Raw genomic sequence first — 17762 nt, forward strand, 5'->3', positions numbered from 1 at the left:
TGGTAAAAGAAAAACAGACCAATAATAGTAAAGTTGAAAACCGTCTGTTGCATCGGAACCCTGTTTCTAGCTTTATTCCTTTTAAGGAAATGCTCGGTTTCCTGCTCTCCTTCAGGCTGTTGACCTACTGTTCTCTGAGCTGTTGTTTTAGACCTCCTCTTGCCATGTGTTTGAAGAGAATCATTTCCCCTCTATTCTCCCTTTTAATAAATCAAGTCTTAACTCTTTTAATTGATGACTCTCATAAAGCATCACAACATATTTAATGCTTTTGTATACTAATGATAATCTTAACACAAGCTTTCCTATCTCTATTTCAGTTCCCTTATACTATTTATCACGAATCTTAGACTCAAATGTTTAAGGGTTTAAGTTTGTATTGAATGTGTGTGGATTGGATAATTGGATAAGAACACAACTCTACATGCTGTCACGCCTTGCCTATGATAATACAGTACTCTGAGTACTGCATAATGAATGCAGCCTCTTCCTGCTCTTTATTTTATCCCAAGCTACTATAAAAATGTAAATGTGTCCGATAGCTTGTTTTATGGCTTAATACTTGCTAAATGTCATTTCCTATCAGTCTCAGATGTGTAACTGCTATTTAGAAAATGCTATGTTAGTATTCAAAGCTATGACGGGAAACACGATATTAGACCTGCCGAACATAGCATTTTAGCATTGCCATTGGTGACATGTTAGCATTTTACACATTTAGCTCAAAGCTTTGCTGTGACTTTCCCCAGAGTATTCCTCTCTATCAGCAACTAAGGAATCCCGAGGTAAGAGAGAGTAAAATATGGTAATTAATTTTCTCAACTTAATCTTAATAGTTTTCATGACTTAATTTGTAGGGGGAAGGTTGTGCAAGGTGAAAAATATGTTTATTTCCTTCCAGTTCAGTTCAAATTATTTAGCACTGGAACATATGTTGTGTGTTAGCTAGTTATACATTACTATCCTGTCTTCTTTTGGCCAGGAACATGGATGCTTTTAGTCCTATTTTGAACAAGGCGTAGAGGCGCACTGCAGCTTCTTTCGGCCAAAGTCACACGCGTAAAATACCAAAGGTCTTTTTTTTGACTTAAATATACAAAAAATTGATCACCAGAATGTGTTTCTTGCCTCTCAAGGCCAACTTAAGCATCATATTCAAGTCACAGAGCTTTGCATCTGTTTCTATCTTGAAGGGTGGGTTTGTTATCATGTTGGGTACGTAAACTAACTCCTCTGCTTCGGTAGGCCGGTCACATTTAGTTCATGTTTAATAAGTCAATAATGGAGGCATCTTAAAGAGTAGGCATAACAAATTAGGCCTATAAGTATGAAAGGTGTTCACTATTTGACAGTTTTGAAAATATAGTAGTACTCAATAGTACTACTCAGTAAATTGCTTGGAAACTGCAATAAACTTTAATCCCGTAGAGAGAAGTGCAGCATTTTCATTTCATGTAGATTTACTTTTAATAAAAAAGACACACACACAATATCATTATAATTTGTAAACATTAAAAGAAAATATATATATATATACTGATTACTTCTGCCTTTTTGTACTAACCTTGCAAAGTTCATATTGTATCCTTGATACTTCAATTTGCAATTTATACTGATAAGTTTGATTTAAAAGCCATTATTTTAACCCTGTACTGTGCAGTCATAGTCACTCATTCCTGTCATCTAGGCTAATGTGGTTTAAATGGAACAACATTATGTGTTATAAATGTGTGTTGTTGAATGCTTATGTCTTTGTTACAGTATACATTGTGTGAACTTGTGCATTTAATCTTTCTGATGACATGTCCGCTGTCTGTGTCATCTACTTCTCCTTACCTCCTTCATTCTCTGTTGTATCCCCCTTCACTCTCAATTTACAATATTATAGTGACATCACGTATTAAATGTGATAAAAACAGGATTACAACGAGCCATTACTCTCAACAGTTCTTCTTCATCTGACTCCAAATCATCATCATCCTCATTCTTGTGCTTGCCTCCATCCTTATTTCCAGGATTTCCATCATCAGCCACATCCCTCTCCCCGCTGCCGGCCTGCTTCTTCCCAAAGTTTGTAAAGCCACTCATGACCTGAGATTGAGTCCCGGCACCTGCAGCCCCTCCCTGGGCGCTCCGTGAGGTCCTGTGATGTGGAGGGTTGGTCTCCCTCTGTGATTGGAGTTAAAGATGGTCGCTGTGGTGTTTCTGGAGGTGTATCAAGGGGAGAAGTATTTGTAAGTACCAGCCTTGCTTTTAAAGGTGCATGCTCTGGGGTAGGCGGGGATGTCCTCATCTGCTTGGCCAGTGGCGAGGACAGTAAAGGTGAATATGGAGGTGTCTTCACACGAGGCTTGCGAAAGGGTTTGTCTATTTCTGCTGAAGCAATTTGGGTAAGACTGAATGGTACACTGGACTGAGACAAGGGGCTGGTGAAGGAGTCAGTGGGGTCAATGCTGCTTGTTGTTTTTGTAGTTTGTGAATCAGGACAGGCGAAGGATGGAGATCCTGTGCTATCAGGTGTTGCAGGGCTAGGACTGATGATAGGTACATCCTCAATGAGGTCAATGGATGTATCAGTGGCTGAGTCAGGGTATTCTTCAGATGGAGCAGAAATTTGAGCCGTATGTGTGGGGCTCACCTCCTCAGAGGCCGGGTGAAGTGTAGGTAAACTATATGACCTTTGGGGTGGTGTTAAAACATTGTTGAAGATCACAGGGCTGAGCGCAGATTCAGCTGGGATGAAGCTGGTGTTGGGTGCAGTGGTCGTTATGGGTGGAACGGGCCCTCGGCAAGACGGGAGGTCTTGGTGGGTGTAGACGCCAGGGTTGTCTGTGAAGCTGAAGGAAGGATTGCAGGTTCCGTGTTCGTCATTGTTGTATGGTATTTCCTCTGTGTTTGACATGCCACTAGGGTGACTTGCCTAGAAAGAAACCACAGTGGAAATGAAAACCACTTTTGTAATGCAGAAAGTAAGTGAGCGAATGATCCTGGTTTTAGTGGGACATTTGTAGATACTGACAACCAGGCAGCCTAACTTTTAATGAGTGGGAGAATCAATGACTATGTGAGTATTTCTATTTCCAGACTTATGAAGTGCCTCAGATGATGACATAAATGTATTCCTTAGAAAACATCAGTTTGGCAAGAAAACTCTCAAAGCAAGGTCTTTGTTCTGCCTGAAGCTTTTGACCACATCTTGTGGCCTTCATCTGTAAATGGGGTTAATATTTTATATTCCAAACTTAGGTCACGTCTAAAAAACTATCATCTCTATGACAACTGAGAAAACTCCATCCACTGATGAATCAACATTAACATTCAATAAATAACTCACCAGTTGGAACCACCGTAAGCTCTGTGGGAGAATATGCAGGAGAGAATCTTTAAGAAACTTACATTTACTGATCAACAAAAATTGGTAAATATGATTATATAGCTGAATGTTCTCACCACATTGCGGTGCTTTCCCTGGGCCACGCAGCCTCTCTCCAGCGGGTTCCTCATTCCCTTTTTCTTCTTCTTCTGCCACATCCCCAGTGTCGTTATAATTCCAATTACAGTCATGAACACCATGCTGAGAAAAAACGCCTTGCCCAGGGTGCAGCCGATCACACGGTCATCCATCAGTGGACTATGAGGGACTGCAGAGTACAGACAGACATGTTCAGACTGATCAGCAGTCAGCACTGAATGGCAGTGTGCAGATTGTGTCCTTACTTGATTGTCCCTCAGATAACACCTCCACCACTACAGTAGCAAAGGTGGCGTCACCCGACTCCTGGTCTACAGCAGCTACCTGCAAAGTATGTTGAATTTTATCACATCATCACCATCTTTTTGTATGTCTTTATTTATAATTACATTTTAATGAAAGATAAGGGGTTGGGCAATTTGATGAACTGGCCTCACTGAAGGCTTCACTAATGTAATATTCAGTTTTTGCAACCAGACATGTTCATGAATATCAATTCAGGCTTATATTTGGTAAGTTTAGAGACATGCTTGTTGATTGGAATGTTTTAGTCAATTAATTTATAAAACTTTTTTTACATTACCGCTGATTAATTTACAAAACAGTGTTTTAATTTATTTCCAACCTTGCGGTTCCAATTAAACTGAAACAGTGAAAAATAATTTAAGTGCAATCTTTGTTAATTGGCTTTCTTATTGCACTTGAATAATTATATTAAACAAAACACACTAATTAAAAGGTATGTTGTCATGCATGTTAAAAATGAATTATCACTTCTGGGTTGTCACATTTTCATTCCAGTGCTTGTGGTTAGCCTAATTATGGACTCACTATCTCAATAAGCTTTCATGCACATTAGACGGCTTATCCAAACACTTATCTATTTAGAGAAAAAAAGGATGTGAAATGTAAAGTTCAACAAAGTAAAATTGTTGGAGGCCTAAATATAAAGACCCCCGTTATGGTCTCTGAGGCTCACCTTTACAAAGTGTTTCTGTTTTGGTTTGAGCTGATTGGTCCTGGCGATCAAAAGACCCTCGTGTGTGATTTGGAAGATGTCTGTGTGATTGGATGTAGGACTGATGGTGAAGTGGATCTTGGGATTGAAACCCTGTCAATTTGTGAGGAGAAAGGAACTGATGGGTGACATCATAAATCAAATACATCATGCATGCATATGTCCCGTGTGTGGAGTAAAGTGGAATATGTACATTGTTAAAGTCTTTATCTTGTACGTGTAACATCAGTGCTTTGCTGCCGTAGGTGTTGACCAGAGAGGCAGGGCTCTTTGTCGCAGTTACAAAGCCTTTATATTCAGCCATGTCAAACTCCGGATGAAACTGGTTCACTGCCAAAACTCGGACCAAAGCTGTAGCGACAGAATACTTCCTGGGGTCATCGTCCTGGTATGCCTGGGACAAGACAAAGAGACAGAAGAAAAACAGAGCAGCGAGACTGTTACTGGGAGTAAGAAAGTGTTATTGCAGAGTGGATGTCTTACCATGAACACTGAGTATGTGAGTCTTACCATGACCTGTAGATGCAGCTCTGGAGTTGTGAGTCTGTCTTTAACCCCCCGCATCAGTTTAACTTCCCCCGTATCTCTGTCCATCAGGAAACGGCCAACATCGTCTCCTAGCATGAACACAACCAGAGTTACAGATGTACACATGTACGCAGATTTTAAATATGAACTTGCATTGGTGTGTGTGGTACCTGAGAGAATGACATAGCTGAGTGGAGAGCTGAGTCCTCTGTCTCCATCCACTGCATGAATGGGACCAGGAGAGAAGTCCAACACCACGTCCTGCAACATGACACACAGTTATGGGTCTTAATGCCTGGTTGAAGATTCTTAATGAAAACACAACCACTACATATCTAATGGTAGCATCTGTGTTAAGTTTAGCAGGATGAAGGCAGTGATTATTTTATGAACATCATAAATGCACATTCTTGTTTAACATTGTGATATGTGTGTGGTGTGATTGAGGAAAGGTTAAGCAACAGACCTCTTCCCCCGCTGTGACATTGACTGTGTACACTGGGCTGGTACAGATGCGACTGGTCTCATCCTGGAAGAGCAGCCTGCAGGGCAGGAACTCTGGGTATTGGTCATCTCCATCCTGGACGATGATGGTTAATGTGGTGCTGGTGTTGAAGTGCTCAGCAGTGTCCATTTCCTGAGAAAAGTCAATAGTTCTTACATTGGAAGGATTATGGAAGCATTGGAATAGATTTCATTTGTAGACACTTTTATTTTTACTCTGAAGTGTAGATAGCTTACCGAGGCATGGATTGTAACAATCAGCTGGGTTTTGGTCTCATAGTCAAGAGGTTTAGACAGAATAACCTCTCCGCTGTTGGGGAGGTCAATCTTGAAGTACTCTGCATCAGGCTGCAAAATATATACACAAAAACACATAACAATGGTGCTTTCTCGCGTGGTGTTTTTTTCTTTGTGATTGAGAGTGTGAAAGGTAAAAGAGTATAACTCACTGATGCCTGGTCAATAGAGTAAATTATCTTGTCATTATCTGCATCAGAGGCCTTAATGGTAAACACCACAGTATTCACTGGAGTCAACTGGAAAACACACAGAGAAACATCTTAGCACTTTAATTTAGTATGTTTAGTGGGTTTGCATGGGTTTGTGAACATGCCATACCTCACTGATAGTAAGAGACGTGACAGTGTCTTCTGTGAACTCAGGGGTATTATCATTTTCATTGAGGATCTCCACCACGATCCTGTACACACTCTATAACAACAACAACAAAACGTAGAGGCTTGAATGGGGGTTCACTGAAGAGTTATGGGTAACATGAAGGGGACAAGCGTACCTGAAGTGTGTCGTCCTCATAACAGGACAACTCAGCCATTAAGACAGGACCCTGAGCCTGAGAGATGAGAGACAAAAAGGACCCTTATTTTATGTTAGCAAACATTCCAACACAAACAGAACATGTTTTTTTATTTTTGTCCATTCTCATGATTGCCTAGTCTTTACTTGTTTTGTTTTTGACCTCAATTTGAACAACTTAATAGGAAGTGTAGAAAAATACAGTATAAGAACTATAAGGCTAAAAAGAAGAAGAAATCAAAAATCCTAATAATTTATCAAATAATTTCTGGAGGCATGTCTGGAGGGATGAGTTGGTGCTCTTGTACAAATTGTATTCAATAAAACAATTCTACAAATAGACCCTCTTTGTGACTAAAAGCCAAGTTCGGCCTGCTTGATGAAGATGCAGTGTTGAAACTCTGAGCTTACCTGGATGTTTTTTAGAATAAATAATGTATTTGCAAGGATGCAGAAGTAGATCAATTGAAAGACTGTGAGAGAGTGAGATTACTAATCTGGTTGACCCTTTAACAGCTGACATGATGTAAGTCTACTGGCTCTAAGGAGGGTGCTGGTAAAAGAGATTGTGTTCCTTCCAAGGACAAAGCTGTAAGAGTCAATGATAGTCTGCTCTAAACTTAGATATAACTTACCCCAGTCTACCCTGACTTAGTAAAATAGAATTATACACATACAATTTGTAATGTTTGCATTTTATTCATGGTTTCTCTATTATAAGTAAGCTCAGATCAGTGTATAAGGGAGCATTTCCAAACTCAGTTACCTCTCGGTCAAGGACCTTCTCTTCCGATGTGTTTAGCCGGATGCTTGTCTCATCCAAGAAGAACCAATCAGCATCATTTCCCTCTAGGCTCCAGTGAACCCCCTCCACTGTGCTCTCATCCATGAGCTCAGCAACAACATCTCCCCAATGGCTGTTTTCTGGGATTTTTGTGAAGACATCTTGACCATCCAAACATCCACCCCACCCTGACATTCCTGTGCCAATGAAAACACACGCAGAGTGTAAGACACCAATTCATTCTGGCTATGATAGGAACCAATGTGACGTGGCTGTATACCTGCGGCTGTGTGCAGACACAGGAGGACCAGCAGTGAGTGGACTAGAGCCTTGGCCTGAACAAAACTCCATTTCAGTTCATTGAGGGCCATTACTGGGCTGATTCAGGCCTCAGAGACCAGTTCTTTCTGAGTGGAGAGAGAACATGGTTTCCTCTTGTATATTAATGAGTCACTTCTTAAGGAATATAATTAGGTTCAAACCTTCACTTAATTTACAAATACAAGCGTACACACTCTCGCTCTGTCCCATAATTCCCTCAAATCCCTTTAAAGTGGGTTCGTGCGTGACTTTCCCCAGGCTAAGAGAGCCGACTAGCAGAGTGCTAAGCCACTTTTACAACCCTGTTTCTCTTCATGTTTTTCCTGACCTAACAATAAATGAGATGAGTAAAAATGAAACCTTGGCAGTATACGTTCTTTTACAGATATCTGTTTAAAAACTTGCCGTGTTTCTTCACCACAGAATTCAATCTAAAGTTTAATTTCAAGCTAATTCAACGTGTCATTAATGTCTATCATGCTTTTGTGAGTCCCGGGGTGCACTGGCTTGTTTTTGTATTTAGGTGTTTCAATAGGGTTGAGTGGGTGAGGGGGGCTTACCAGGGTTTTGGGGCCACATCCTATTGAAAAAACAACACAGATGTGAGTTAAATAAACTCAGTTGTCAAGGGTATGAACAAAGAATACCTCTGTTGACTGACCTGTTGTTTTCAAATCCTCGGCAGCTTGTCTTTGATTCTCCATATCCTCCTGACATATGATGAAAGCAGCGTCACTGTTTCCCAAAGCCCAGAAAAGCCACTGAACCACTCAAAAACACAAGCTGAGGCTTCTAGACAACAGATTCAACAAAAGACAACACCAGCCACCCACACACACTGATCCCCCCCACACACATTAGAAAGCAAACAGCACCTTATGTTGTGTTATCTTGGATCAAAGTCAGCTCAGAGACTAAAGCCTGAGGGCGGGGCTTATCTAGTCAGGGAATAAGACTGAGCCAATCATTTTAGGAGATGGCTAAAACCTGATGGTGAGGTCAGAGACCGGTGTCAGAAGAAAATGTAAGAGCTTTGTCTGGGACAAAAACACTTGACCTTCATAGGCAGTTTGATGTACAATGTAAATGTTGAAGCAGTCATATTGTCCAGTGAACTGTAGGTCAAGCTTTAGGTGTTGTGAGCAAACCAGGAAATGTTATTTTGTTGAGTAAAGTAGGACTTGGTTGCTTGTATCACACTTTAATTTGATATGTACAGCTCAGTGACTGTTATAGGTTAGAACTTGTTTAAAGTGTACGTACTTTGGCTACACAGCTTGCGCCTGTTGGATTTGTTCAATTAGCGGCACGTACCAACTAATGGGAAGTGACAAGGGATTACCTATAAAACACCGCCTGTTCACTCTCTAAAGATTAACCCACATCCTTTTTCCAACATGTCCAAGCATGCGGAGTAGGCAGAGACACACTGATACTCACACTTAATTGTGTGTGTCTGCACATAATATCTTCAGGGCTGCTGCGATGAAAGATGGCTTTCGTCTGGCTCCAGAAATGTTTTGGTTAGTGCAGGCTTGTAAGTGGTGTCCATTGTCAGAGAAAAACTGGGGAGGGGGGCAGAGATGTAAAGTTTGCCTTAGGGAAACGTTGAACACTGCAGTCTGTGTTTCTGACAGTGAGTGCAGCAGATAAGCACTTCTCAGATCATATTTTTAGGCCTGTAGTATTTCATATTGTTCACATATTAAGATCAACAGTAGCAGGGTGGATTCAAAAAGATGAAGAGACTTGTTGATTTGTGCTGTTGTGATTAGACATGGCCACTGGATGTCAGCAGAGATATGATTAAAAGGGTGATGGGAGATGTTTGATAGATGATAGTTGGCTTTTTGCAACTGCATTATCTGAAATGGCATCATTCTTTGATGAGGATAGTTAATTCTACTGAATGGAGACTATCACATGAAGTGTAACTCGAACACTACACTTCATTGGAAATAGTTGTATCACACATATCTCTCACATGTCATGCATATTGTATGAAGCAAACCGTTTTCTCATGCATGTTGTGTTTATTGTATGTAGTCATGTGAGTAAATATGAAAATACTTCATTATGGCAAGGTTTGCATGACCATTCAAATATATAAATAACAAATGAATGCATTAACTACTCAGACACTACAACAAAAGCAATATTAGCAATGAGTGTTGCTCAATTAATGTAAAACAAAGTAAATTCAGTATGCAGTAAATTAAGACTCAGACTTATGATTCTTTATAGGTCATTTTTGACCATCAGACAGTTCACCATTTTCCTTTATCGATTAAAAATGACTCTTTGGACATTAGTGAAGGAGGATGAATCCAAAACTATGACTATACCTTTTATCTTGTTTTAAGTGGTTTAGCTGGCCTGCACATTGACCCTTTGTAGTCCGAATGTAACACAAGCCTACCTTTTCCACACAAGTGGAAGGCTTACTGGCTACAAAGTAGGTTAGAGAGTAACACTTTGTTTTAGTTTGTTGAGTTCTTCTTAGAGTCATTACTGAATGATAAACATTTTACCCTAAAGTACCTTCTTTAGGAAGCTTGATTACACACTAAAGGTTCAATCCTTTTACAAAAATCTGCTGCAAGTTCCTCCTGCTTTATCATTGTCTTCAATCAGCGCTCTCCGCCTTTGAGTTCAATGCCATCCAGAAGGTTTGAGTTTATGTTGAAAACTAAAGCAAGCAAAGAGACCATGTCCTGTGGGAAAACTTCCTAATTGTGATTATTACAGTCTAACTGGCATGAGTCACGTATGTGGTTTAGATTGGTATGTTGGCAGAGGGTGGGAAGAACTTAGTTAAAATTGTGTTTTTTAAATATGAGTGTGTTTAAACCTGGATCTCCTTCAACAGATATAATCTCAATATGTATGGTAACAATCTGGAGTGATGAGGGACTCTCGAGTCTGCGGCATTCAATAGGAAACACCTGGGTGTCCTATCATCACATCTAAAATACTACAACAAGACAGAGGGACACATGTCTGTCTTTGTGTGCAGCAATCTGTATTCTAGCTATCTTGCCTCTGATCATGCACTCCAAAAGAAGCCCTGAAATAATAAACACCAGAAAAGAAGGACAACAACATAAGGGCCTTATGTTGTTGTCCTTCTTTTCTGGTGTTTATTATTTCAGGGCTTCTTTTGGAGTGCATGATCAGAGGCAAGATAGCTAGAATACAGATTGCTGCACNGAGGATATGGAGCTAGATGGCAATGATGGTGGTGAGGCAGGTGAGCTATCGTTAGCCTCCGGCTCCGGGAGCCGCTGCACGTCCACATTGCTAGCGTTAGCGCTCAATTTCGAGGACCATGTATGCCAAAAATCTGTTTTGTCAGTTTAGCTGTTACATCTTCTTGTTCTCTCTCGTCCTTTCTCTTTTGAGCGCTGGTCTTGTGCTTTGGTTTGCTGTACATTATAAATGCAAGCTATTAAATTGTTTATAATGCTACCGAACTTGCTGCTGCTAGCTACAGAACAGTACAGGTTGATTAAACCATAGATATGGATTAAACGGTTCGCTCCTCACGCAAAGTATCACATGACATGAAGTGGAGCAAGGTCATTGGACAGCCAAATTACAAATGTATTTAGGTTGCTTGGTTACTTTGAAGACTGCGTGAACCGGTCAATGCCATCGGGGCCCCCAAAAAGAAATATAAAAACAAAAAATTATTTTTATTTTTTTGGATGGGCCCCTGGCCGGCTCTGGGCCCCGGTGCGTTGCGCCGGCTGCACCGTCGATAGTTACGCTACTGGCTGTTTATTCCTAATCAAATATTGTCATTTTAATACAGTTATTTAATCTCTTCTGGTTTGAGATGTTCTAATAAACACTGAAAAATCCATTCAAATGTTTTATAAACCAGTTTTTTCAGACATCTATCCATAACAATGTGATGGTATTCTAATTCCTCTGTGTGGTGAATTATAGGATGACATGCTCATAAAATAAATTGAATTACAATTAAAACTACATCTAAAACACAATACTGAGCAATATTTTTATATTTGCACTATTATACAGAAAGAAAAATTCAAACGTAATAACGTGCTGATTCTCAGGATGATTCTGGGAATAAGGATTTTTTTCCGTTATTTGTTTTGGAAATGTATTTATGATGTATTTATGATATGATATCAGGTACAATATTGACCTTGGCCATGTGTAACCCAGTGAATTTTAAACTATGAGTTGACCTGCAAGCTTGTCTCTATGTGCTTCGATTTATTTAATTTGTTCAATTCTGTCCTTTCATTTGGCCTCACTTTATAATGGAGAGTGGATCTGTCAGGTGAGAGAGAGTTTTTCTAATCTTATCACCACCCATCACAATTAAAAGGAGGCATTGAGGCGTGAACCTTAATACTGTGAAGATGTACAGTGCAGTCCAAAAGTAATTCGCACATTGGCACATTTTTATTTCTCTTGACTTTACTGCAAGATTTGAATCCAAACGATGACAAAGGGATACAGTGAGTGCTGACTTTTCAGCTTTATGGGTCAGAAGTTGTTCATATCTGTAAAAGATGCAGTGCAGCATTCACAGCCATTTGAGACCTATAATTATTAAATACAGTTACCACACCGGTTATTCTGGTTATAAACACCCTCAGAGCAGCTTAAAATCTAATTTCACTCTGAGTTTCTTATCATTCTTCATTTAAAATTGAATATGCTGCAGCCAACAAAACAAGCCGTTACAGACTGCAGTATGTTCTGTAATTGTCCGACAGTGAAGGTTAAAGGAAAAACAATGCATGCCGGGTTTCTGTGCTGGCAGCAGGTGGGGCTATTTTCTAACCAAACACCTGGAGACAGAAAAGAACAGGATCAGGATAAAACACAATAAGATGCAAGTTACTGAACTGAATGTATAGAATTGAGATTGTTAGAATTAAATCAATAAAATGTCCTCCTTTTTAACAATCCCCTTGAATTCTCAATTTTTTTCACCATATACAGAAAATGCTCTTTCAAAGATATTTATTTTGGTGTACAGAATCATCCATAATGCAGATGCAAAAATAAGCTGTGTCATTCCACTCAGATGCAGTAAAAACACTCTGGTCACAAGTTCAAACTATAATGATGGCACAAGTTGTTTATATTGATTGTGAACTGAATGATTCAACGTTTTCTTTATTTCTGTGTTAAGCCTATGAGGAAGACATTTTTTACTTTGAAGATATTGACCATAACAAAATATAATGCACCATTATGTTAAAATACACTGACATGCAAAATGACTGTTTCACACAGTATCTCAATAACTGGTTATAAATATATACAAAAAGAACAAGACACTCCTTTTCTGGTCTGATGTACTGCTTTTTGGAGCAGAACAGACTCATTCTTTCTCCTAAATACTGTATTAACAGTATTTTTTATTTTACAACTTCAAGACCTTTAAAAAAATGCCATACTTCAAAGAAAGTGACATATAGCCCAGAGGGATGAAAGACGCTATATAGCTTTATAAAATGTTATAATAAGATGTTAATAAGTGTGATGGAATTGTGTAAATGTGAAATCAGTGTGCAATATGTGTGTTTGCTCTTTAGGTTCAGCACTGCTGTCCCAGAGCTGTGATGAGATCCTGCAGCGGCTCCGTGTCCTCCGGCTCCAGCAGGGCGTGCTGCCGGCAAAAGAGTGTGAGGTGTGTGAAGAGTGTGTTGAGTTGTGGGTGAAGGCCCAGTGCCAGGGTCTCTCTGTAGTGAGACCAGTAAATGTGAGCCAGAGTCCTGAAGAACAGCAAAAACACCTTCTGGACCAGAAAGATGAAGCCTGTTGGAAACACTGAACCTGGAAAGGAGGGAAGAGATAATGGCTTTCAGGAATTTTGAATATGATGCAGACCAATGCATACTATAGGACATAAATATCCCTTTTACCTGCTTTTGTGGGGAACACATCTTCATCAGTCAGTAGCTCCTGAACGTATGACATGGCATAGTCAAAGTAAAGCGGGGCGGAGCACTTCAGCTTCCTGCCGTGGTCATCGGTCCACACATACACCCTGCCAAACATCAACACACACAGTCAGTGGGATATAACATGCTGTGTTTTCAGTTTTTTCAAGAAAATCTGGAAATGTTTTCATGGTCAAAAAGGATTTCACCTCCATGGACTCACTTCTTTCTAACTCCACAACCCACATAACTTTCTTCAGTTTCAACTTGTAAACATCCCTTGAGGAAATGTCAATCTGATTCCACCATATCACAAAGCTCTCTCTGGAGTAACCAAAGGCTTTATACAACGTTTTGTTTATACATGCAGCACAACTAATACTACCCGAGACCCTACAGACTTTGATAGGAATGGAGGGTTATGCTGTAAAATGTAATAGTGCTCCAACAGCTTTCATCTTTCTAGACACAAACTCGCTATTAGTCCTCAAACTGCACTGTCAACAGCGTTTGTGGTTTTGTGCAATCATTTTAGTAGAAAAAAGTTCATATATAAGGGTTCACTTTGGATATCTCAAAATCTCTGCAAATTTAAAAAAAGTAGACACATCAGGCTCATTTTAAGGGGCATACTTTAATTCTGGATTACCACTCAAACATCTTTGAATGTATTATTATGAGTAAACAAACATTAATTTTCTCATACTGTAAAAGCACTAATGTATCCTCCTGAAAGCTGAGTCTGCTCTGATTCAAGAAAGATATGATGCACCTTTGCAATGGTAGCTTTCAAGCTTCTGGAATATTCTAATGAGCCTATGTGACAAAAGAAGAAGAGCCAAATCTGAATTGTTTGTTGAATCACATTTTCTGACAGAAAGGAACAGTTTGTGCGTTGGTAGGCGCTCCATACACCTACCAGCATGTGCACAAGCATTACAAATGTGACGTTTTCACAATAGGTCTCCTTTAAAGTATACGATGAAGACAAAGTGATAAAATATGAGCAGCATTATGCTCAGTACTTACGTGTTGCCTGGTCCACAGGCAGTGGGGCAGGTGGTGGGGGTGCAGAACTCAGACAGTGCACTAGAGAACAGGTTTATATGCTTGAAAAAAGCCACCGCTGAAAGAAGTCAATAAGAATAAATTCACACCTTGGACAGATATATCTCTGTTTAGTTGCAAAGTGTGGGGAAGACTTAGAAGCAGGAGAAAAAGGAGGAGAAACAGTCCAAACTCAGCTCTGTTTAACAGGGTCTACTCACTATTGCTGGCAAGCCACTCTGCCTTGTCGACGCCAGGCGGCAGCAAGGTGAGGGCCAACATGTCTGTGTGTGTGATCAGCTGGCACACGTACTGCTGCTGCAGATACGGTCGCTCCTCCAGATTATTGTTATTAATTCCCCTTGGGAAGAGACAGTGCAGAGTTAATGAGGCAGAGACAGAAAGGGGAAGACAGAGAGAGAGAAAACACTGCTGTGTTAAACAATCGATAGGTCAGTGGATTAACTACTCCTGCTGCAGTCAGTAGATAACCACATTTTAGGCTTTCTCATCTTTCTTTTCCTGTGTGTGGCACACAAACACAAATGAACAGTGCTGTTACTGCAGAGACAAAAGTCCAATAAACCTGTAGTTCATGTAATGAAGGCAGTAAGAGCCAGAGTGATTAATGTTAATAGAGCTGAATGTTGCACAGGTCAGGGCTACAAAGCAACTGAGTGAAAGGACTAACATTGTGCATGAAAATGAGCTGAGGCCTGATGGCTTTTCTGCATCACTTCATGTAACTAGCCTACTGATAATAACCTACAGGTAGTGCTGTGTAATCAGTAACACAGGACTGGCATATTAGGAATTTGTGATAAAGCGTGTATGCAGGAAGTGAATGATGTTATTTGCGAATACCATAGTGTACTGGAAAGTTAAACTTGCATGATTTGACTTTATGCAAACAGACAGGTGACGCAGGTAGTTTGCTGTGATGACAATCATTGCTCCGGTCTTTCCTTTTGATAGCTGGGATGTTTTTAAGGTGGGAATGGATTTCGATTACAGGGAATATTTCAAAGTGTACTGGAATCCAGCAGCTGCCACATGCAGTTTTTAGATGTCCAAACAGCAGCTGAGAGTTTACTCAGTGTGACCTTGCCTAATGTGATAAGGGAAACACAGTGCTCACTATGGGGTTTCACTCCGTGTATATGTGTGTGTGTGTCTGTGTGTGTGTGTGTGTGTGTGTGTGTGTGTGTGTGTGTGTGTGTGTGTGTGTGTGTGTGTGTGTGTGTGTGTGTGCAGGAAGAGTTAGTGCAATGGTCTAAACAGGTCCAAACTAAAGGTCAGAGGAGGTAGAGAGGGAAGAATAGTGACAGGGAAGAATGTAAACATTAGAGATACAGTAGTGCAACTCTTAACTTCACTTCTCTAATGTACACAGGAACTTGTTTTGTTAACATCCTGTTCTGTTCAAGCTTCATGGTGTTAACTCAACCACCGCCTCTTGGCTACCAGTTGTGAGCACACAAACGCAAGCTACCCGGAGCTACTTGTAATGGTCTGTTTGTGTGTAAACAGCACACTCCTCTGTGACCCTGCTCTCCAGTTCCTGGCCATCTGTTTACCTTTACCTCTGCCGTGCCATCGACTTTTCTCTCCAACGCAGCCAGCTGGCTCTAAAAGATTCATCCTGGAGCAAAGATTTGCTTAGAAACTGTACTAAAAACACATAAAAGTTGATCTCATACTCATATAAACTGCTCCTAAATATCTGTGCCAGCTGTTAAAAGGAACCCACTTTCACTGATGACATCAGACATATGCACACACACACACACACACACACACACACACACACACACACACACACACACACACACACACACACACACACACACACACACACACACTTATCTGGAGAAAATTCCTGAGTAAACCATGTGCGGCCAGCTTTCCAGTCATGTTTCCTCCACACTATCAATTACTATAAAAACATCTTCCCTCTCTGTACGTTGATTTATTTTCTTTTGGACTGAAAGAGTGACTTTAGATAGATGGTAAAAAAAATGCAAGGCTTTTTTTTCCAAGCAGGAAGCTGAAATCTGAGTATAGGTGCAAGGCTGATGAAGAGAGTGAAGAGTAAAGAACTTTAACTCACAGTTTTTCACTGCTGAAGTCAGGAGGCTGAAGACTCTTCTTGTCTGCCTTCGTAGCCGAGGGGTAACTATGACAACCCCCCATGGCGTAAAGCTAAGAGCAGAGCTGATTGTCGTGCAAGCCCCACTTTTCCATCCCAAACATACTAACCCACACACTTCTTCTACACACTACAGGCAGCATATGGGAACAGCTGCTCCAGCACAAACATCTCTCAGCTCAGGGAATCCATACAGCTGACTAACACATTACACTAAGATCTCCAACAACACAAAAAAAGAGTAGTCCAGGAGTTGAGGATTGTCTCCTATGTAGAAAGTGAAGATCTTTTCCTTTCTTTTCGGTTCCAGTGATCCAGTGTCAGTGAGTATATGTCTCCTTTGTCTGTAGTCCCACACCCCACAGGCTCCTCCTCTCCGAGCTCCGAGCGGACAGGCAGGTTTCTCCACAACCCATTAAAGTACAAACACAACCCCGCCTTCTTCCTCTTTTCCACCAACTGCATGCACAATCTCTCCTCCACATTTATGCTCTCCCTACAGAGAGAGCAGGCCGGTGCAGATGACAAACTGAAGGTGTGTTTCCCTCTGTGGAGGTGGAAAGAGATGAAAAAAAAGAAGGCAGGGAGAGGAGTAGAAAGAGGAGCCGGAGCAGCAGCAGGTGTGTTCAGTTTCTGTGCTCCTTTTGTAAACTAGAGAGGAATGTGAGAACATACATGATGTATCTCAGCCAAGGAATGATAACACACACCCTATGTGAGAGGCCAATGATATATAGATAGGACTCTAAGCTGAAAAGTGAACTTGAGAAGTGTGTGAGGCAATAAAGAAGGGTCTTCAGCTCCTCCCCCCACTGTTACAGGAGCTGTTTTCAACTCACAGCACAGTAAGATTTATGTGACAGGCAGGGTTATGTTTGCGGGGAGGGAGATGGTGTAGCATTATTTGTGTGGCTCACATGTGTAGAAGCGGGAGGCAACATCCACCAACTCACCTGCCCCTAAGGTAAACATATGTGCGCTTCTATAAACAAAGTCCTGCTGTATCTCTCTCCTTGTGTTTGGACTGTGTGTGTGTTTGTGTTACTGCAGGAAGACAAAAACAGGCTCATGCTTCTTCTTGGTCTGACATATTTATTAGGTTCATATCTGAATGTACAAGCTAAATTGACAACAGGACACAGACACAATACTCCCTAAAAAAAGAAAACACCAGCATCAGTCCACTTTACAAAGAA

At 40.6% G+C, this 17762-nt stretch overlaps 2 protein-coding genes across 3 annotated transcripts; both read right to left on the reverse strand.

Annotated features, from left to right (window-relative positions):
• Positions 1–1544: 1544 nt before the first annotated feature.
• On the reverse strand, positions 1545–9025 carry LOC104957386 (cadherin-related family member 5-like). 2 transcript variants are annotated; one of them, XM_010785022.1, is made up of 18 exons: positions 8881–9025; positions 8102–8150; positions 8001–8020; positions 7400–7526; positions 7102–7316; positions 6316–6372; positions 6141–6233; positions 5972–6058; positions 5760–5870; positions 5485–5655; positions 5189–5279; positions 5001–5107; positions 4684–4884; positions 4452–4583; positions 3718–3796; positions 3451–3641; positions 3335–3355; positions 1545–2920 (listed from the first exon to the last, which is right to left on the reverse strand). In XM_010785022.1, the coding sequence occupies exons 4-18, from the start codon at positions 7488–7490 to the stop codon at positions 2027–2029; spliced, it is 2541 nt and encodes an 846-aa protein (XP_010783324.1). In that variant the 5' UTR covers positions 7491–7526; positions 8001–8020; positions 8102–8150; positions 8881–9025; the 3' UTR covers positions 1545–2026. The 2 variants fall into 2 exon arrangements, with proteins under 2 accessions (XP_010783324.1, XP_010783318.1); XM_010785016.1 differs by having other exon boundaries at positions 8102–8175.
• A 3094-nt stretch (positions 9026–12119) lies between these two features.
• Positions 12120–16937, reverse strand: LOC104957401 (MOB kinase activator 2). Its single transcript, XM_010785032.1, has 5 exons — positions 16528–16937; positions 14639–14778; positions 14400–14496; positions 13353–13477; positions 12120–13263 (listed from the first exon to the last, which is right to left on the reverse strand). The coding sequence occupies exons 1-5, from the start codon at positions 16608–16610 to the stop codon at positions 13025–13027; spliced, it is 684 nt and encodes a 227-aa protein (XP_010783334.1). The 5' UTR covers positions 16611–16937; the 3' UTR covers positions 12120–13024.
• Between the last annotated feature and the right edge of the window lie 825 nt (positions 16938–17762).

The sequence above is a fragment of the Notothenia coriiceps genome, unplaced genomic scaffold (assembly GCF_000735185.1).
Source record: "Notothenia coriiceps isolate Sejong01 unplaced genomic scaffold, NC01 NC01_scaffold00000791, whole genome shotgun sequence".
Lineage (NCBI taxonomy): Eukaryota > Metazoa > Chordata > Actinopteri > Perciformes > Nototheniidae > Notothenia > Notothenia coriiceps.

What these genes read in the sequence shown, in the direction of transcription:
- LOC104957401 (XM_010785032.1), bottom strand. Translation starts at nt 16,610, where the DNA reads ATGGGGGGTTGTCATAGTTACCCCTCGGCTACGAAGGCAGACAAGAAG. An exon ending in AGAGTGGCTTGCCAGCAATA is followed by an intron (nt 14,497 to 14,638) that starts GTGAGTAGACCC and finishes GACTTCTTTCAG; the next exon opens with CGGTGGCTTTTTTCAAGCAT. An exon ending in TGTGTTCCCCACAAAAGCAG is followed by an intron (nt 13,264 to 13,352) that starts GTAAAAGGGATA and finishes CCTCCTTTCCAG; the next exon opens with GTTCAGTGTTTCCAACAGGC.
- LOC104957386 (XM_010785022.1), bottom strand. Translation starts at nt 7,490, where the DNA reads ATGGCCCTCAATGAACTGAAATGGAGTTTTGTTCAGGCCAAGGCTCTA. An exon ending in AGAAGGTCCTTGACCGAGAG is followed by an intron (nt 6,373 to 7,101) that starts GTAACTGAGTTT and finishes CTCATCTCTCAG; the next exon opens with GCTCAGGGTCCTGTCTTAAT. An exon ending in ATGAGGACGACACACTTCAG is followed by an intron (nt 6,234 to 6,315) that starts GTACGCTTGTCC and finishes TTGTTGTTATAG; the next exon opens with AGTGTGTACAGGATCGTGGT.